This window comes from Pterocles gutturalis, unplaced genomic scaffold (assembly GCF_000699245.1).
Source record: "Pterocles gutturalis isolate BGI_N339 unplaced genomic scaffold, ASM69924v1 scaffold19241, whole genome shotgun sequence".
Classification (NCBI taxonomy): Eukaryota; Metazoa; Chordata; class Aves; order Pterocliformes; family Pteroclidae; genus Pterocles; species Pterocles gutturalis.
This window is the reverse complement of record NW_010100864.1, coordinates 31,990-50,799: the sequence shown is the minus strand read 5'-3', so window position 1 is coordinate 50,799 and position 18,810 is coordinate 31,990. Positions and strand designations below refer to the sequence as shown.

Sequence of the window (18,810 nt, the reverse complement as noted above, 5' to 3'; positions counted from 1 at the left end):
CTGAAATGCAGTTGTTACCTCAGAACTCAACTTGTACATATGAAATTTATTTTGTCACATATATGTCACTTCGTGGTTATTTACTTGAATTTCATTTGTCGTTGGTATCATCAGTCAGTATTTCTTCTAAGTTCATTCCGTAGTTCCTCACAGGTGAACTATGTTAATGCTTGGAATAACATAGTGTCATTGGTAAACTTCATAATCTCACAGATTAGTTTCCTTTTCCAAGTCTCTTATGCTTGAGCAGTCCAGCACAGGTACCTGTGGAACTCCATGGGGGACCTTTTTCTATTGCAGGAACTAGCCATTTTACCCAATTAGTTATCTCTGCAAGGACCTTTGTTCTTACGTCAAAGTTACCAGGTTTCCTTAAATGCTTTTGGTGAGGATGTGTGTTAAAAGCTGTTTGGAAACCTAACTGGAATTATAACCTAACAGAGAAGTTGTGGATGCCCCATCCCTGGAGGCATTCAAGACCAGGCTGGATGGGGCCCTGGGCAGCCTGCTCTAGTGGTTGGCAACCCTGCCCACAGCAGGGGGGTTGAAACTAGATGATCTTTAAGGTCCTTTTCAACCCAGGCTATTCTGTGATTCTGTGGTATAATTGTAATGTCCTTCATCTATACCCTTACTGATGCTTTTAAAAAACTCTGGTTCTACAAAATTGTGGAATTCTACAAAAGCCATATTAACTCTTCCTGACCGGACAATATTTATCCAGAAAAGGATTCAGTTCTAAATGAATACATTTGAGTTTGTGTGTTCTGTGGGTGTGCAAGTGTCTGCAGTGTGTTTGCTGAAGCAGAAGTCTGTAGTGTACTTAGCAGAAGTCTGGTTCACTTGTCCACAAGTGCCGTTCTGAAGTTACTGAGATGCATATCCAACATCCACACAAGACTGGCAGAGAGGTTGTGGGAGGCCTCTACCTTTCTATAGTAGCAAGTGGAGAGCAGGCAAGTGCCCTAGGGCATCCCAAATGGCCCTAGTCATATGTTTGTGAGAAAATGAATCAAATCGCTAGGGAATATAGTAAGTTGTGGCCTAGAGCAATCCATTTCACCCTGAAGTAGACACCTCACAGCTGATCCACCTCAGTTGATTTCTTAGCTCCATTAAGAGCTCAGTGCAGTTGATATGTAGGTGTCTACTGTTTTGGGCATGTCCTAGCATGTATGAAAGCTCCATACAAGGCTGGCAGATATGACACAGGACATATGGAACAGCCTTAACTTTTTGGGCAGTGGATGTAAGGCAGATGGGATAGAGTGAGGGATCTCAAGAAATGCTGGAAACCTCTGTCATAACATGATCAAGACTTTGGTTTCAACAACGTTCTTTGATGATAATGGAGTTTTAGATGCCTACTTAACAAGATCATGTACAGACATCTAATTTTAGCTTAATCTTTATCTTGGATACAGCTTAACTGTTTGGCTCATAACTCAGTAAGGACTAGGTTGGGTGAAAGTATTTACATTTTACAGCAACTCTGGGAGTGCTGTTAGATGTTGAAGAGAATTAATTCTCTATAATTTACTAAACAGTATTGCTCCTTAGCATTAATGCCTCTGATTTTTAAAGGAAAACATACATAACAGGACATTTGGGAAACATGTAAAACTTGTTTTTATTTCAGTTTCTTCTAACTTACATAGTTTAAAAAAGTGTATTTTTTAAAAGTTTGGTTGTCTCTTAATGTGTAGGAAAAAATGAATTTTTTCCTATTATCATCAGGTGAAAAAAATTTGTGCTCTTTTATATGAATATAATTTATTTTTATTTGAAATGTCTCTATTCCTGGTTTTTGTTATTCCATATTGTTGTGTGTTAAACCTGGAAGGCAGCTAAGCCTACCAGCACAGCTGCTCGCTCACTCTCTCACTCACTCGAACAACCTCCCCCACCACTCCTGGGAGAGGATAAGAGGGAGGAGTATAAGTGAGAAACCTCATGGATCAAGATCAAAATAGTTCAGTAAGTGAAGGAAAAATGGAAGAAAGAAAGGAAAGAACCAAGTGGGCAATTGCTCAGCACCTCTCATGGATAGACTGATGCCCAACCTGTTTCTGAGCAAAAAGAGATATCTAACCTACCTAAACCCCACTCCACCCCGTTTTGTTGCTGAGCATGACATTCTTTGGCATGGAGTATCTCTTTCTGTCTGTGTCCCCTCCCGGTCTCTTGCTTACCCCCCAGTCTGTTCCCTGCAGAGTGAGGGGCAGAATGAGAAACAAGGAAGGCCTTGATGAGGTGCACTGTTCAACCATAGGTGAAACACTAGCATGTTGTCAGTTTTGTTTGTCATCACAGATCTAAAACATAGCACCATATGACCTGCTATGAAGAGAATGAACTCCATCCCAGCCAGACCCACCGCAGATATATATGTATTTACTGAATTCTGTTGCTCTGCTGCTGTTCTCAAATATAATTGAGTGGATTTCTGCAGTATATAAAGAGGGACTTACCTGTTTTACAGTAAACATTCACTTCTGTGTATCTCTTGTCAAGATCAAGATTTAGAATTTCTCTAAATACCTCAGATTTTTTTTCCAGTGTTTTAATGTTATTCTATGAACAGTGTAAAAAAATAAGCTGTATATAACTCTATAATCTGTGCATACACAGTTGATTCTTATGTATTTACTTATAGTTTGGATAAACAGGATTCACTGAATTTTTACATACATATTTTTAATCCATTTGAATTTAGATTTTTCTCCTGTTTCAAGAGGCTGAAGATAAAAACAAACTTTTGCGAACTGTGGCTGGTGCAGGTGTGGACACTATCAGTAACCTAAGAGCTACATGGGATAAATTTGAATTAATGATGGAAAGCCACCAGCTTATGATTACAGAACAGGTAACAATGGAAGATTAATATTTTACCTAAAAATGTTGAAATTATTTGAGAAAGTGTGGAGAAGTATTTTTGGTTTTGGATTAAATCCATAAATGTTCTCAGTTCAGTGTTAATGCCAACGTTACTGAGTTGAAGGAGAGCCTTTAAAGGAAGAATACTTAAACTGTTTAAAAAATAACTAGGTGCAACTTCTGTTGAACTGATGCTAAAATGAGTGGTACATTGTTGTACTTCTGTCTCAGCTTTCTGGTGCAGAGATGAATGAATGCAGTGGTTAACTGAGGGAAACAGGATAACAGTTAAAGGATAGCATATTTATTACTTTATAATGTTTTTAGTACTGATGCTTGTTATTTTCTTCTTACACAACTTTGCTAAACTATGCACAATCCTGTCATTCCAGTCCATAGGCAAATTGTTGAACTCATTTGAAGTTCTACTGAAGATATCAGTATGGAATAGAAATGTAGCAATTTTTGTATGCGCTATAACATGCAGGCTAAATAGGTAGTGTAGGCCAAATAAATAGGTCTCAAATACTAGCATTAAAAAAAACGAGTGCCCCCTTTTAAAAAAAAACAGAAGAACAAAGATGAAGTGTTTCTTAGGGTATTATACAAGAAGTTTTTGAATTTGATTTTTATCGAGTTGTAGTTATCAAGTTTTGATCAAATTTTGAAATTCATACTTTGATTTTGATCATAGTTGTAGTTACAAACCATTGAACAAATTTCATTTTAACTCTTGGTTTACAGACTGAAATGATGAAAAGAAATGTGATTTCACGTATTAATATATATCTGCAAGACCTGGAAAAATTTAAAGCTCGTTGGGATCAGCTAAAGCCGAGTGATGATGTCATCGAAACAGGTGATCAGGATGTGCTTGAGAAAAGTGCTCAGATCATAAAGGACAAAAAAAAAGAATTCGATGAACTTGAAATTGTGAAAGAAAAGCTCATGTATGTATGTTTATTTCCTAGTATACCTTATTCATTAATGTATGGATCTTTTGCAGCAATGGTCTCTCAGAAAACGTTAACTAATTTTTATCACAACAGATAATATAAGGAATTTAATTTTGTTTGCATTACATGTTTTTCATTACTTTTTCAGAGTTCTAATTGTTGATTTTACATAACATGAATTTCTCAAGCTAAGTTTTCTAGAGTTTTTTGTAATGAAAAATTTGAAAAGTCTCTTAGGCTTTCACATAAGGGAGTCTGTACACTAAAGGCTTGATTCTGACTTCTGAAATTCTCACTAAGACAAGGTTTGGGATATTGGTCTAAGAAGGAGGTGTTATTACTTCGATTCTCTTGTAACTTAAGTGGGCAAGCGCTCACCTCTCATGTTTCTTGGGTAAGTGTCCTTTGTCATAGACTGTTGTGCAGAAGGAAAGGATTTTTATTCCGGGTGCCTATTTTCAGTAAGCTCATTATTGCAAATCTCAAGTGGACAAAGTTTTCTATTTAAATTCTTAGTTTGGCACTTAAATATGGTAGTAATTAAAACTAGTATATTCTTTCTACCTAACAGGAAAAAACAGTAAATTAAAACTTGTTTTCTTTCAAGCTCTGTTTTTAGGGGCACAGAGTAATTCACTTTTCTCATAAATGAGAAAGAAATGAAAGTTTATGGAAGATAATTGTGAATATGAGAGAAGGTCACTGTGTAGGAGAGTTATCTCTAGTATTCTTTTATTATTTCTACTCAAGAAGGAGACTAAGGAAATCGCAGTTGGCAGCAATGTTCTTCAATGAAGCCAATGGCTTTTCTTAAAAAAAGTATAATTATTTGTGTATGATACCATCTCTTAAACCATAAATGTGTAATGGAATAATGTAACCTATAATGCAATTATCTTTTTATTCAGTGATGAATGCCATCATTTTAAATTGGAAGAGCCTGACTTCTCATTGTCGAAAGTTGTATGTCAAGATATTAAGAGTTGTGCAGAAGTCTGGGCATTGTATGAAGAGTTTTATCAAAGTTTTCAGGAAAAAGCCAAAGAAGACTGGATTACTTTTAGGTATGATTTTGTTACTTTACTTTTCATGGACATATATGTGTGGTTGTAGTACTGTGTTGTTATCACCTTTTTATATTTAATTTTCACACAGGAGTAAAACGTACCTATTTGAAGAATTTTTGTTTAACTGGCATGACAAAATAAGAAAGATGGAAGAACATAATGTAATGACAGTAAAATTGCAAAAAGAAGTGGACAAATACAAAGTAAGATGCTAGTTAAAAAAAAAAAAGAGTATATAACAAAAAATGTTTTGGTACTACTGTGTGCTATATTTCATGTAGCAGCCGTCCAGTACCTACAAAAAAAGCTGGAGAGGGACTTTTTATAAGGACATGTAATGATAGGACAAGGGGCAATGGCTTTAAACTAAAAGATGGTAGATTTACATTAGGTATAAGGAAGAAATTTTTTACTGTGTGGGTGGTGAGACACTGGAACAGATCGCCCAGAGAAGCTGTGGATGCCCCGTCCCTGGAGGTGTTAAAGGCCAAGTTATATGAGGCTTTGAGCAACCTGGTCTAGTGGAGGGTGTCCCTGCCCGTGGCAGGGGGGTTGGAATTCGATGATCTTTAAGGTCCCTTACAACCCAAACCATTCTATGATTCTGTAATTCTGTAGCTCATTGTTCAGTTCCTATAATAAAATCAGTTACAGTTTAACAAAATGTCTTCTGATACTGTTTTGGACATTTCACTTACTTTTGAGTACCTTTTAGTTCTCAAGTGAACAGAAGGGTTATTACAGTTTATGTAGACACGCATTTAGCAGTGAGTTTTCCTCAGAGTTCTACTCCTCAACATTATATCTAGAAACTGAAAAAAATGTACTTCAGTTTAAGAATTTTTGTTTGGTTTGAATAGCATGTCACTCTGTAGTCAAACAGGTACAGTTTTCAGAAAGTCTAGATTAAGTCATATATGCATTTTTCCTATAGATGGTAGTTCCACACCTCAAATATGTAAGAGGAGAACATCTTTCTCCAGACCATTGGCTGGATCTCTTTCGTCTTCTGGGTCTTCCCCGAGGCACTACACTTGAGGGTTTGTTATTTGGAGATCTACTAAAAGTGACAGATGCCATTATAGAAAAAGTAACGGATCTTAAGGTATGAATAATTTCAAATAAAGGTACTGTATTCTATTTTATGGTTTATTTTATGTAGCATGTATTGTTTTGTATGCATATTTATATTTTTGTTGCTATAGAAATATAATTTATATTTTTGAATGGAAAGTTTATTGCAAGCTCTGTACTTTAAAATGAAACCTATTTATGCTTTTAAACAGGATTTGAATTGTCGGGCGCAAGGTGAAGTCACAATCAGAGAAGCATTACGTGAGCTTGAACTCTGGGGAGTTGGAGCTGTCTTTACATTAACAGATTATGAAGATAGTCAAGGCAAGACCATCAGGCTTATTAAAGACTGGAAGGACATAGTCAACCAAGTTGGAGATCATCGCTGTCTTCTACAGTCCCTCAAGGACTCTCCATATTACAAAGGTTTTGAAGATAAAGTGTCCGTCTGGGAGAAAAAGCTGGCTGAGTTGGATGAGTATCTCCAAAATTTAAACCAAATTCAAAGGAAATGGGTCTATTTGGAACCAATATTCGGTCGCGGAGCTCTGCCCAAAGAGCAGGCTCGTTTTAACAGAGTTGATGAAGACTTCAGGTTAGTGTTATGGAGTGTGACTTATTTTTTTGTAGTATCTCTGACACATGTAGGGTAGAACATTCTTCATGGTGAAAATATATGGAACAATTGGAATATGTGTGGAGATGAAGGTCAGCAACAGGAATTCAGTAGATACAGATGTGTGGCAGTGACATAGATCTGAATAAAGGTGGTAACGTAGGTTTCATTTAATGGCGTACATGTGAAGAAGGGAATCGCATGAAATGTCAAAGATCACAAGGCAGGCAAACACAAGATCAGTCTTGTCAACAGAAGCAGTAGTTATGTAATTGTTTTTTGAAGAATCATTTCTTGTTGAAGACAAGCACTTTGTTCATTAAAAAAGTACACAGATTGACTTTTGGGAGAAATAGTTGGTTTATTTGTTCCAAACAAGTCAAGGAGATAAAAAGGGAGGAGATTTTAGAAATATAGAAAGATATGTACCATTGTCGGTCTTGATTTGAGTTAAAATGACTTCTTAGGTGGAAATAAAAGTGAAGAATTGATTTTCTTAGGTTTGGGTACAGAAATTTTAGCAAGAAACTGTTGTTATTTAATTACATCAGAGAGACATTGATGTAAATTCTGAAATGTTTCATCACTAGTACTGAAAAATGAAAGTTATATATCAGCTATTTATATGACTTACCTGTGCCTTAATTTTTATTTACATAACTACTTGTATATCATATCCAGATTAAAATTGTAATGGTTGTTTTATGTATTATTCCATTTTTTTTCTATCAAGATCCATTATGTCAGATATCAAGAGTGACAATAGGATAACATCATTGAATGCCCAGGCAGGAATAAGAAATACTTTAATTACCATACTTGATCAGCTTCAGAGATGCCAGAGATCTTTGAATGAGTTTTTGGAGGTACAGCTGATATTAATATAGTTTTCTATAAAGAAAATCAATAAGTTTGAATTTAAAGCAACAAAACAGATTTATTTTGTTTTTATATAGGAAAAGCGCTCAGCGTTTCCAAGATTCTATTTCATTGGAGATGATGACTTACTAGAAATTTTAGGACAGTCCACGAATCCTCTGGTTATCCAGTCTCATCTTAAGAAACTTTTTGCTGGTAATGCATTAATATTCATTTGTGGAATGTATTTATTTAGAAATAAGTTTCTTCAAAACTAAATACTCCATTGCAGACTTTTTTTCTCTCTCTGTGCTAATAGACACTAAGGAATTAATGCTTCACTTTACCAATATATGATTTCATTGCTGTCTTCTGATTAATAGGCATTAATAGTGTCAGCTTTGATGAGGAATTTAAATACATAGTTGCTATGAAGTCTGTAGAAGGAGAAACTGTACCACTTAGAAATAAAGTTCTTCTGTCAAATGATGTGGAGGTAAGAAAATCACATCCAAGTATAGTCCAAGTGTCTTTGAAAAATCATTTTGTAATGTAACTTTTGAGTTTTTTATCTCTTTGTCAGGTGTGGTTAAATAGTTTGGCTTTAGAGATGAAGGAGACCCTGAAAAAGATGTTAATCGACTGTGTTGATGCTGGAAAAAAATCACAAGGTTCAATTGATCCGTCGCTCTTTCCTTCCCAGGTAGTAGTTGATCCAGTAATGCCACTGTGTAGTTTTAGATTTACCAAATACGTTATTTTTTAAAGTCTCATAAAGAAGTATACATATGGATTTGGAAGAAAATAACCCTAAACAAATCCATTTTATTCATTTATAGTATAGAGAAATTCTTAAAAATATGTGTTCTTATAATTCTTTTGTAAACATTAGAAATACTCAAATCTTTTACGTGACACCTGATCTAGCATCCATCTATTTATTAAATTTTCTGTAAATCTTGATCTTAGTTGGTAGTGAGTGTTACATGAAGGGCTGTAAGACTTAATAACGTAAAGAAGCCTGTTTTGAATCTGATTAAAATCTAGTTTCTAACGCTTAGTTCTGTGAGCATAAATAGTAATTAACATGAAATTTGTTTATGCAGTTTTGACCAGTAGCACAGAGAATCACACAGAATCACAGAATGGTTGTGGTGGGAAGGGACTTCTAGAGGTGAGCTGGTCCAACCCCCCTGCTCAAGTGGGGCCACCTGTAGCCGGTTCGCCCAAGACCATGTCCAGATAACTTCTGCATGTCTCCAGGAATGGAGACCCCACCACCTCCCTGGGCAACCTGTCGCAGTGCTCAGTCACTCTCACAGCAAAAAAGTGTTTCCTAATCATAGAATCATACAATGGTTTGGGTTGGAAAGGACCTTAAAGATCATCAAGTTCCAACCCCCTGTCATGGGCAGGGACACCCTCCACTAGACCAGGTTGCTCAAAGCCTCATCCAGCCTGGCCTTGAACACCTCCAGGGATGGGGCATCCACAGCTTCCCTGGGCAACCTGTTCCAATGTTTGGACAGAGCCTCCTGTGTTTTAGTTTGTGCCCATGGCCTCTTGTCCAGTCACTGGGCACCTCTGAAAAGAGCCTGGCTCCATCCTCTTTGCACCATCCCTTCAGGTATTTACAGAAATTTATAAGATCCCTCCCTGAACCTTCTCTTCTCCAGGCTGGACAGTCCCAGCTCTCTCAGCCTTTCCTCATAGGAGAGATGCTTCAGTCTCTTTAAATCATCTTTGTGGCCCTTCACTGGACTGTGTCCAGTAAAGCACCTGTCCTCATTGGCTCCTCCATCCCTTGGAAGAGGAAGTTGTCATCCATGGACTCCAGGAACCTCCTGGATTGCATATGTCCTGCTGAGTTGCCCCTCCAGCAGGTATTGGAATGGTGGAAGTCCCCCATGAGGACCAGGGCCTGTGAATGTGAGACTGCTCCTATCTGTCTGCAGAGGGCCTGATCCACTTGTTCTTCCTAGTCTGGCTACATGCCTACAATGTGGTAGTTTCCATCTGACATATCATTTAATGAAAAAATATACTGTAAAAATTTTGCTACCACATGCTTTAGAAAAGCTAAGGGACTTGCTGTATTAGATTATATTGCAAATTTTTGCTAAATTGTCAGATTTTAAGATAGCAAATGTGTGTCTTTGTTTAAAATTGATACAGTAAAATACTTTAAATATCAGACTTAATAAGCAATTACAAAGGAATTGAAAACCTTTTTTCTTGATGTCTTCCATATTTATAAAATGCAATTTGAACTTTCTCTTCCAAAGATTCTTTCCTTGGCAGAACAAATTCAGTTCACTGAAGATGTTGAAAGTGCTATCAAAGACCATAATCTGCAACAATTAGAATTAGAACTCATGGCTAAACTGGAACATTATACTAGCACTGATACTAGTATAGAAGATACTGGGAATACAGGTATAAAAATGATAAGTAATATATAATTCTTTGTAATGACTATGTAGTTGTATAGTATTTAACATTCTGTTTATTTGAACTGGAAAGTATATAAATCTGTCTTGTTTTGAGCATAAAGTTGAGTTACATAACATTATCCACCTATTACTGCCAAAATGAGTGTACTTAATATTTCAGAGTGAACAATGGATTTGTATTTAGATTAAACATAATCTTGGAGCATTTATATATTTGCAAACCTGTTTAATAGCTTTTAATATGTTTTGTTTTATATATTTACTGATAATTTGTCTTCACCTACTGAACTGTGCCCTAGTGCTATGTTTCACAGGAACTGGCCAAACAGCAATTGAGGTCATGCCAATATATACTGTACAACCGTGTAGGTGATTATCTTTTTCTACCTTAGATGTGTACATCTGCATCTGAAGTAATGATTCTTGAGTACCTCTGAAGAAAAACCAATAAACTAGTTATTCTCAAGACATGATTGTTCTGAATCTTATATAGTCTAAATGGGTTAGAATAATTATGCCTTGAATACCTATTCCTCTCTTTTGACCAGAAGGGAGGCTTTGAATGACTACCTCAGATGTAAAATCCTATAGTGTAGGTTAGGTGAGGTAGCTCGTATCGTATACATATAAAAAGACCCAATTTGACTTGTAGTTGACAATCTTCCACTGCATCTGTATAGTCGCTTACTGTATTAAATTCTAGTTTAGAATTTATGAACTGTTAACGTCTGATATATTAGTTAGGAATAGGATTCATATCACTTACCTTCAACAGTCTGTAAGTGTGATTCTTTAGCTAAGCTCCCTTTCTGTGCTCTTTCTATAGCCATTGGAGAAATATCATTAGTTGTAGAAGAGTGTTTATTCCTTCTATTGTATAATACATTTACAGTAACTTTTTAGTTTGGATAATAGGTGTGATTTTTGAAGTTATTTGCCTGATTATCCCCACTTTCTTTGGTTTAATTCCCATCATTGAATGGTACAGGAGCACAGAAACTGGATTTCTTTCAAGTGAAGCTAAATTAAAAAGTATGTTCTCAGAGTACACTTAATAACCCTGATCTGATAGTGAACATTAATTCCATATCACTCTAATTAGTCTGAGTAAAATCTCCAGAGTGCATGTAGTATGGTTTTCAGATCCTCAGCAGATCAATTAACAGATTGTGCCACACTGTTTACTGAAGTGGACATAGCTGTAAACACTTCTGGAGTAAGTTGCTTTCCAGAAAAGCCTCTATCTCTCTCTAGTGAGTGTAGAGGCAGACAAAATCACTTCCAAATGACTGAAGTTACGTGATGGTTCACATTCTCTCTCAGGATCTCATTTTATGTTGCTTGTTTAGATAATAAATAGTAGTTCTATATGAAATTGAAGCAAGATCTGAATAAAATCTGCTGATAATAGGAAGCAGCTCCATGAACTTGAGAATGGGTAATGTGTGTCTTCCTTGCTACACTATTGTGATTTTTTTTTTTTTTTGTGGTTGTTTGCAGAATTAGGAATCCTTGAGCTCAAGCTTAAAGCTCTCATTCTTGATATCATTCATAACATTGATGTGGTGAAGCAGCTGAATCAAGCTCAGGTTCACAGTGTTGAAGACTGGGCTTGGAAGAAGCAGCTGAGATTTTATATGAAAGACCAAAAATGTTGTGTTCAGATGGTAGATACTGAACTCCAATATACTTACGAATATCAGGTGTGGTATTTTTAGTTTTAATATAGTGGCTTTTATCTATATGTCAAACACTTTCTCATTTCACACATGCTTTTGGTTGCCTCCCAACTGTTGCCTTTTTTTTCCGCTTTGTTGTGTCCTTAGCATGCTGTTTCACAGAAAATACTAAAAGACAGGATGATCATTTCCATTTTGATATTGATGGGATAAATGTAAGTTATACAGAAAGCAGCTATAGTATCATATAAATATTTTCTAGTATGATTGCTACTTTTATATATCGGAGTGCAGTTTCATCTGTTGACCCTTTTTCTGTAATTAGAAAAAAGATTACACAATGCTTTGACATTTGATATAATGTTAAATCAGGAAAACTTAATAACTGTAAACAAATTCTTATACTTAATGAGACAGTAATCTTGACTGTTGTGCTGTGTTTTCAAATTAGTGACTTATAAATGAAATTAATGAAATTACATTGTCAATAATTTCTGTCTATCAATATAATGTGTTGTGTTTTGTTTCTGCAGGGTAATTCCCCTAGACTTGTTTATACACCTTTGACAGATAAGTGTTACCTAACTCTTACTCAGGCTATGAAGATGGGCCTTGGAGGAAATCCCTATGGTCCAGCTGGAACTGGAAAGACAGAATCAGTAAAGGCTTTGGGTGGACTTCTTGGAAGACAAGTATTAGTCTTCAATTGTGATGAGGTGAATATGGTTCTGTATAATTTAGGAAATGGATGTCTATGCCCATACTTCATAAAGCAATATTGTATTCTAGAAATATTTTTGATAATTTCTCAGTTTCTACTAGAAATTTGTGGATATTTCCAATTACATTTTTAATAGATGGGAAGACAGTCTTTCATTGTTTTCTTGTTATTTGAATTTAATAGTATTCTTTTTAATTTTAAGGGCATTGATGTGAAGTCGATGGGGCGCATATTTGTGGGCTTAGTGAAGTGTGGTGCCTGGGGCTGTTTTGATGAATTCAATAGACTTGAGGAAGCTGTATTGTCTGCAGTATCCATGCAGATTCAGACAATTCAACATGCGTTGAAGAAACATAGTCCTGTATGTGAGATGCTTGGCAAAAAGGTACAGCAAAACTTACTTATTTTCTTCTTAAAAAATAGTCTATAAACAACTGGGTCAAACTTAAGAACTGACTACTGTAAACATAGTCCACCCAACATTTCTCAATACTGTTTCATATGACTATATACTGTTACAATGCACTTCTAATGCTAGGTTGAAATGGATCATAATTCTGGAATTTTTATCACACTGAATCCTGCTGGAAAAGGTTATGGAGGAAGACAAAAATTGCCTGATAACCTCAAACAACTTTTCAGGCCAGTTGCTATGACTCAACCAGACAATGAACTCATTGCAGAAGTGATTTTGTATTCAGAAGGTTTTAAGGATGCTAAAACACTCGGTAGAAAACTGGTGTCTATTTTTAATCTAGCAAGGTAAGCCTTTCCCCTTTCCCCCCCTTAGTCATGTTACCTTTCTAATTCTCTTCCCTCCTGCATTTATTTTAGAGTTGATCTTTGTGGGTATCTCACTGCCCTTTTTTTTCTTATCGATCTAGTCTGTGCCAAAGCATGACTGTAGGGATGCAGTGTACACATAGTTTCTGTTAATTTTCTGTAATATTTTATTACTTGAATATTGCAGAAAGCTATGTGTCAGAAACAAAACTAGACAGGAAACTGCAGGTTTGGAGTCATCTAAAGTTTTACAGTCAATACACCTCTTACATCTGAATGGTATACCATGCAGATCTCTGTACATTCTGATTTAACTTATAAAATTAAAATATTGCAAGATATTGGGAGGTTCAGGTATGAAAATATCTGGAATGCATTTATAATATCAAGTGGCAAAGTACTGCTCCCCTGTTATGCTCACTAGATATGAATGTAAGCATATGAATACTCACAAGCATTCTGTTGAATTTAGACTGCTCATGTTGTTGAAATTCAAGTGACTATTTGGTTATAAGTATGTATATTAGAGCAAAGTTCGGTGGTTTTAATTAATGCTGTTAGGGACAATAATAAATATGTTAGCTGTTGAATATACTCCATCAGAAAATTTCAAAGTCATTGCTTATATCTCTGAAATGCATTTCAGATGGCGTTGCAAATGCTCATGAGTTTTTCTTTAACCCAAACCCATATTGTGGGCTAATTCATTTGCCAAACAAAAATGTCAGGTGCTGTCACCTAAAGTTTATTACAATATTGCTGTTTTTAAATTTAGGGAGCTTCTGACGCCACAGCAGCACTATGATTGGGGTTTACGAGCACTGAAGACTGTTTTGAGAGGCTGTGGCAGTCTTCTTCATCAGCTGAAGAAAAGTGAAGCAAAGCAAGAAAGTAAGGTTGACCATGCCAAACTTTTGATTATTTAGGATATTGTACAGATACCATTCACTAGAGCTTTCTTGTTCACTGGAGTTTTGAGAAGCCATGGTTTGGGTCTGGAGGCAATTTAGAAAAGAAAAAATATATCTGTGAAAGTTCTTCATCAGGAGATCACAAAAGACTTGTCATATTCTAGATTGAGCTTTTCTATGATAAGAATATAGATATAGGACTTTATTCTGGGATGATTTTGAGTGATTCTCAAAGACTCTTGTTTTCACTTGGTGTAGGTCAGGAAGGTCGATCCTGTGATGCTGTCATTATTCATCAATCATCAGACCATTTTGATTCTATTTGAGGTTTGCTAAAATTGTCACATGCCGTTAGATTCAGATTGGTAAACAGACACAAATATAAGGACAGGTAGAAATGATAGAAATATATTGGACTAGACTGGGCCACTATTTTTAAATATTTTTTAAACGATTGTTAAATAGATGTTAAATGAGTGTGAATTATGTGTGGGATGGATGAACATTTCACATCTTTAGGACACAACTGTTGCATCTTGTTCTCTTAAACAGCATATATCTGAAAGTATTTAGAGTCAGCCTTGGTTTACAAAACTTGGCATAACAAATGGTCTGACAACTTTAAAGAATTTGTAATTTGAGTTTTGTTTGGATCTGACAAAGAAGAATTAACAGCAATGTGTTTTAGGGCACATTCCTGTCACTGTTCCTTGCTATGACATTTTAGCTTCATGTTTAGATGTGTGAAGTTTGCTGAAATTTGTTTGGTGTAGCCTAAAACATAATTTTTAGTAACCCTGCGAAAGGCAAGATGGATAGATTTAACTTATTATTTAAACCCAGAAATTTTTCTTTGAGGTTTTTTTTTTTTTGTTCTGTTTTTTATCTCTTAGCTTGAGAAGCTTAAGATATTTCCAACAAATGCAGTTTCCTGTTTCTTTATATTTGCTTGTATTGTTGAGACATTGTTCAGGATGAAAAATCTTGAACTTTTTCCAAATTCTAGAAGGGTATACTAATCCTTAACCTCTGGAACATTTGGGAAAAGCCACAGGAAAAGAGGAAGTTAGGGAATGGACACTTTTTCTCCCTTGTGTTGAATTTGGGCTGTAGTGCATTCTGTTTTGGGGCAATCATGCATTCAGAAGGAGGGCAGAAACACAGGATGATTATCACCTGTGGTTCCTAGTCTTGCTCTCTGAAAATGTACGTGTTTTACATGAGAAAGTAATTTGATTAAAAAATGAGAAAAAACAGTGATCAGAGCCCTGTGCTTTTCCCATCATTAGTATCTTTATTTTTATGGCAGAGTAAAGCTTTCTTGTGGCTGTTTTCATTCTGGTCCCAAAATGCTTCCATTTTCACGGTACTTCAGATTAAAGAGGAGTTGTGGAGACAGTTTACTTCTGGAATATTCGCAGTTAATTAGGACACATTTGAGAGTTGTGAATTCAGACTGCCTCTGGCAGAGTAAGGTCTAGAATCCAGGTCCTTAATTTCTTTCATGAGTGCTTTAACAGGTAAACTATTGTGCACTGCTACTCTCAGTCCCACTTTAATCATTAGGCTATTATGTACTATCTGGCCAGCATCATAACCATCTTGTATCTTTATAGAACACATTAGTGAGCATGTATAATACTTACAGTAAGTTTTCTAACTTCTGAATAGAGTGGTACATGCACTGGAATGTAGGCTGCGCTGTGATTCCACCTTCAACGTCTTAGCAGTATGGGCTCAAGTGCTGATATATTCCAAGGGGAAAAAAACCCAAAAAACCAACAAACAATGAACAGCTTAAACTGATCTGGCTTCTTTGCTTTTATTTCCAGTTAATGAAAGTCGTGTGGTGGTTCAAGCTCTGTGGCTTAATACCGTGTCAAAGCTTACATTTGCAGACTGTGCAAGTTTTGATGCACTGGTTAAAGATGTGTTTCCTGGCGTTGACTTTCAAGATGTGGAGTATGCTGAGTTAACTACAGCTTTACGACAAGTCTTTCAAGAAGCAAACTTGGAAATTATAAGCACCCAGGTGAACATCAACTACCACAACAAAACAGTATGAATTATTCTGAATTAGGACTGAGGAGTATTACGTCTGACTGATTTATGTTTACTTTTGAAATAAATATTTTATAAAAAAGTGAGAATGACTGATTCTAATTACATGTTTATAAAAATAGATGTGTGTGTTTGAAGCATGGTAGATCAGTTGTGTGACTGAAAGAAAAATAGTGGAAGGAAAATTAAGATGTGAATATGTGACACATAGTTTCATTCAAGCCAAGTACAAACACCAATGAATGTTTTAGACAGTGAAAGAATTAAATATGTGAATGTTTGGTTTTATCAAGCAGTGCTGTGTCTCAAATTTATTTATTGTAGGGCTGGATTAAGTTTAGTGACTAAAGTGTCATTAATTTCTCATTAAAAATATGCTCAAAGAGGGCTGATATTTTTGTTACTAATTTAGTGAAATTCTTCTAACATACAAAATAAGTTTCTTGATATTTTTAGTGTCATAATTTTAATTGTGTCTGCAAATATCTGTTTCAAAAAATAAGAATATAGAAACAAAGTGACTGCATGCAAAGTAAACTGGAAAAACATTTAAAAAGAACATGATTGATTTAGCTTTACAAATTCACATAGCCATTATGTCTTTTATTATCTAGATCAAGAAGGCATTGGAATTATATGAACAACTGCGTCAAAGAATGGGTGTAGTTATTGTAGGTCCAAGTGGTGCAGGTAAATCAACACTTTGGCGGATGTTAAAGGCAGCACTTGGGAAAACTGGCAAAGTAGTGAAACAGTATACTGTGAATCCCAAAGCTATGCCTCGACATCAGTTGCTAGGCCATATTGACATGGATACCAGAGAATGGTCTGACGGTGTGCTTACAAATAGTGCTCGACGAGTGGTACGAGAACCCCGAGGTATGTTTGTGAGGGACTTACGCGTCATTATGCTTAAATTACTGAAATTGTTTCTTTTCAGTTACATTTTTATATTATGTTATTATTTGTGGATAGCATAAGGTATGAAAAACTTGGTGACAATCATGGCCAAAAGCACTGATATGTACTTTCCAAATTTAGTGACAAGAAATTTAGTGATAAGAAAGCAAAAGACCTAGGAAGGTAAAGCATGTAAGGAATATCTTCATAGAGCTTGTATTTAAGTTATAATGAAGGAAGAGTATTAAATAGTGTTAAAATAGCAAGGACTGATATTATTTAAGTGTTTTTCTTGGGTTTGATATTTTGTTTTTGTGTGTGGAAATAGATACTACTTCATGGATAATTTGTGATGGTGATATTGATCCTGAATGGATTGAGTCTTTGAATTCCGTTTTGGATGACAACAGATTGTTGACTATGCCCAGTGGAGAAAGGATTCAATTTGGCTCAAATGTAAACTTTATATTTGAAACTCATGACCTTAGCTGTGCCTCTCCTGCTACGATATCTCGAATGGGAATGATCTTTCTGAGGTAAGTCGCAGCAGTATTACATACTTTTAAAGTAAGCAGGTATACTTATTTTTCTTGAAATACAGTCTAAAGTGGATGGAGCAATTTAATTACTTGGTTACACTTATGAAGCAAATCATTGGGGAAGTTTGCTTTAGGTTGCATGTCCCTTCTGCACTGTAATGTTATCATCTTTTGGCTAATACATCTCACACTTTTTGAGAGACACATGGTGGATTCTTTATTTGTGTGTGACCCTTAGAGAGCCCAAATGTTGGTTAGTAATTCTTGTTAAAGTGTTTCCCTGAACTTTTCCTGGAATTTTGTTCCTTTGAACATGTCTATATAAGGATGTGGATTCCTTGTGTTTGTCTGAATCTTGTTTTGTTTTGGTTTGACTTAGTGATGAAGATACAGATCTTAGTTCTCTAATAACATCTTGGCTAAGAAGTCAGCCTGAAGAATGCAGACACAGCCTTGAAAATTGGATTAGGAACTATTTTGAAAAAGCTTTAAACTGGGTTATGAAGAAGGTTAGTAACTGAATACTTAATCAAATTTTACCTTCTGTTAAGTATGATCCACTTTTCTAGTTTAACACTGAAGAGATAATTCATATTAATTTTTAAATTTAAATTTCAAGTAAAAAAATTCTCAGCATTTTTTTTGATAGATTTAATAAAATGAGTACTGGAATTATACTAATCAGTTTCCAAAACCTGATTGCTGTACTTAAAGTTTTGAAAGATTTAATACAATTATAACTAGTGACATGCATGTATTTCTGTGAAACTTAGTATCTGTCTTTAATATTCCATACTGGACATTTTTTGGTAGGTTTTCAAAGATCTGAAAGATCTGAATGTCTAAACTAAAAAATGTGAAAATGAAGAAATTGATTTTTTACATGTAAGTTATTGTCTGTAACAAAAAAAATAGCTACAATTTGAAAAGTTGCACAATGTATACTGAAGCTTATAATGGGTTGGGGAGAAATATAATGCTGGATATGTAAAAAGATTGATAAAGGCGTATCTAAAAAAGTAGTCTGATTGTTCAGAATGCTAAATTTTAACTGCTCCCACTAATCTGTTCTGGGTTTAAGTATATGACTTTATCTCTTTAGGATTCTAATAAAAACCTTAACTGAAATATTTTTTAATAGGCAAAAGGTAATATGTAATTAAAATATTAAAAAAGGATAGTCCAAAACCCTGTACATTATCTGGATACTGTGATTCTCTGACGTACATCAAGATAATTGTTCTGCATATGCTAGATTTTCTTAAGGTTTCTAGATGCTTCCCTGCCTCTCCCCTTGTTCTGAAGGAGTTGCATT

General features: G+C 35.3%; 1 protein-coding gene across 1 annotated transcript in view; it reads left to right on the top strand.

Annotated features, from left to right (window-relative positions):
* The window catches only part of LOC104467611 (cytoplasmic dynein 2 heavy chain 1-like), a gene marked incomplete at its 3' end in the record, with an annotated part of 66,347 nt that overhangs the window by 17,909 nt on the left and 29,628 nt on the right, over positions 1–18,810 (top strand). Inside the window, 20 exon segments of the mRNA XM_010081445.1 lie at positions 2,717–2,866; positions 3,622–3,827; positions 4,742–4,897; positions 4,989–5,103; positions 5,835–6,005; positions 6,187–6,569; positions 7,324–7,456; positions 7,547–7,664; positions 7,832–7,944; positions 8,032–8,151; positions 9,734–9,884; positions 11,402–11,604; positions 12,114–12,296; positions 12,504–12,686; positions 12,840–13,063; positions 13,860–13,975; positions 15,828–16,027; positions 16,671–16,935; positions 17,285–17,492; positions 17,875–18,004. Coding sequence (XP_010079747.1) covers positions 2,717–2,866; positions 3,622–3,827; positions 4,742–4,897; positions 4,989–5,103; positions 5,835–6,005; positions 6,187–6,569; positions 7,324–7,456; positions 7,547–7,664; positions 7,832–7,944; positions 8,032–8,151; positions 9,734–9,884; positions 11,402–11,604; positions 12,114–12,296; positions 12,504–12,686; positions 12,840–13,063; positions 13,860–13,975; positions 15,828–16,027; positions 16,671–16,935; positions 17,285–17,492; positions 17,875–18,004 — 3,528 coding nt within the window.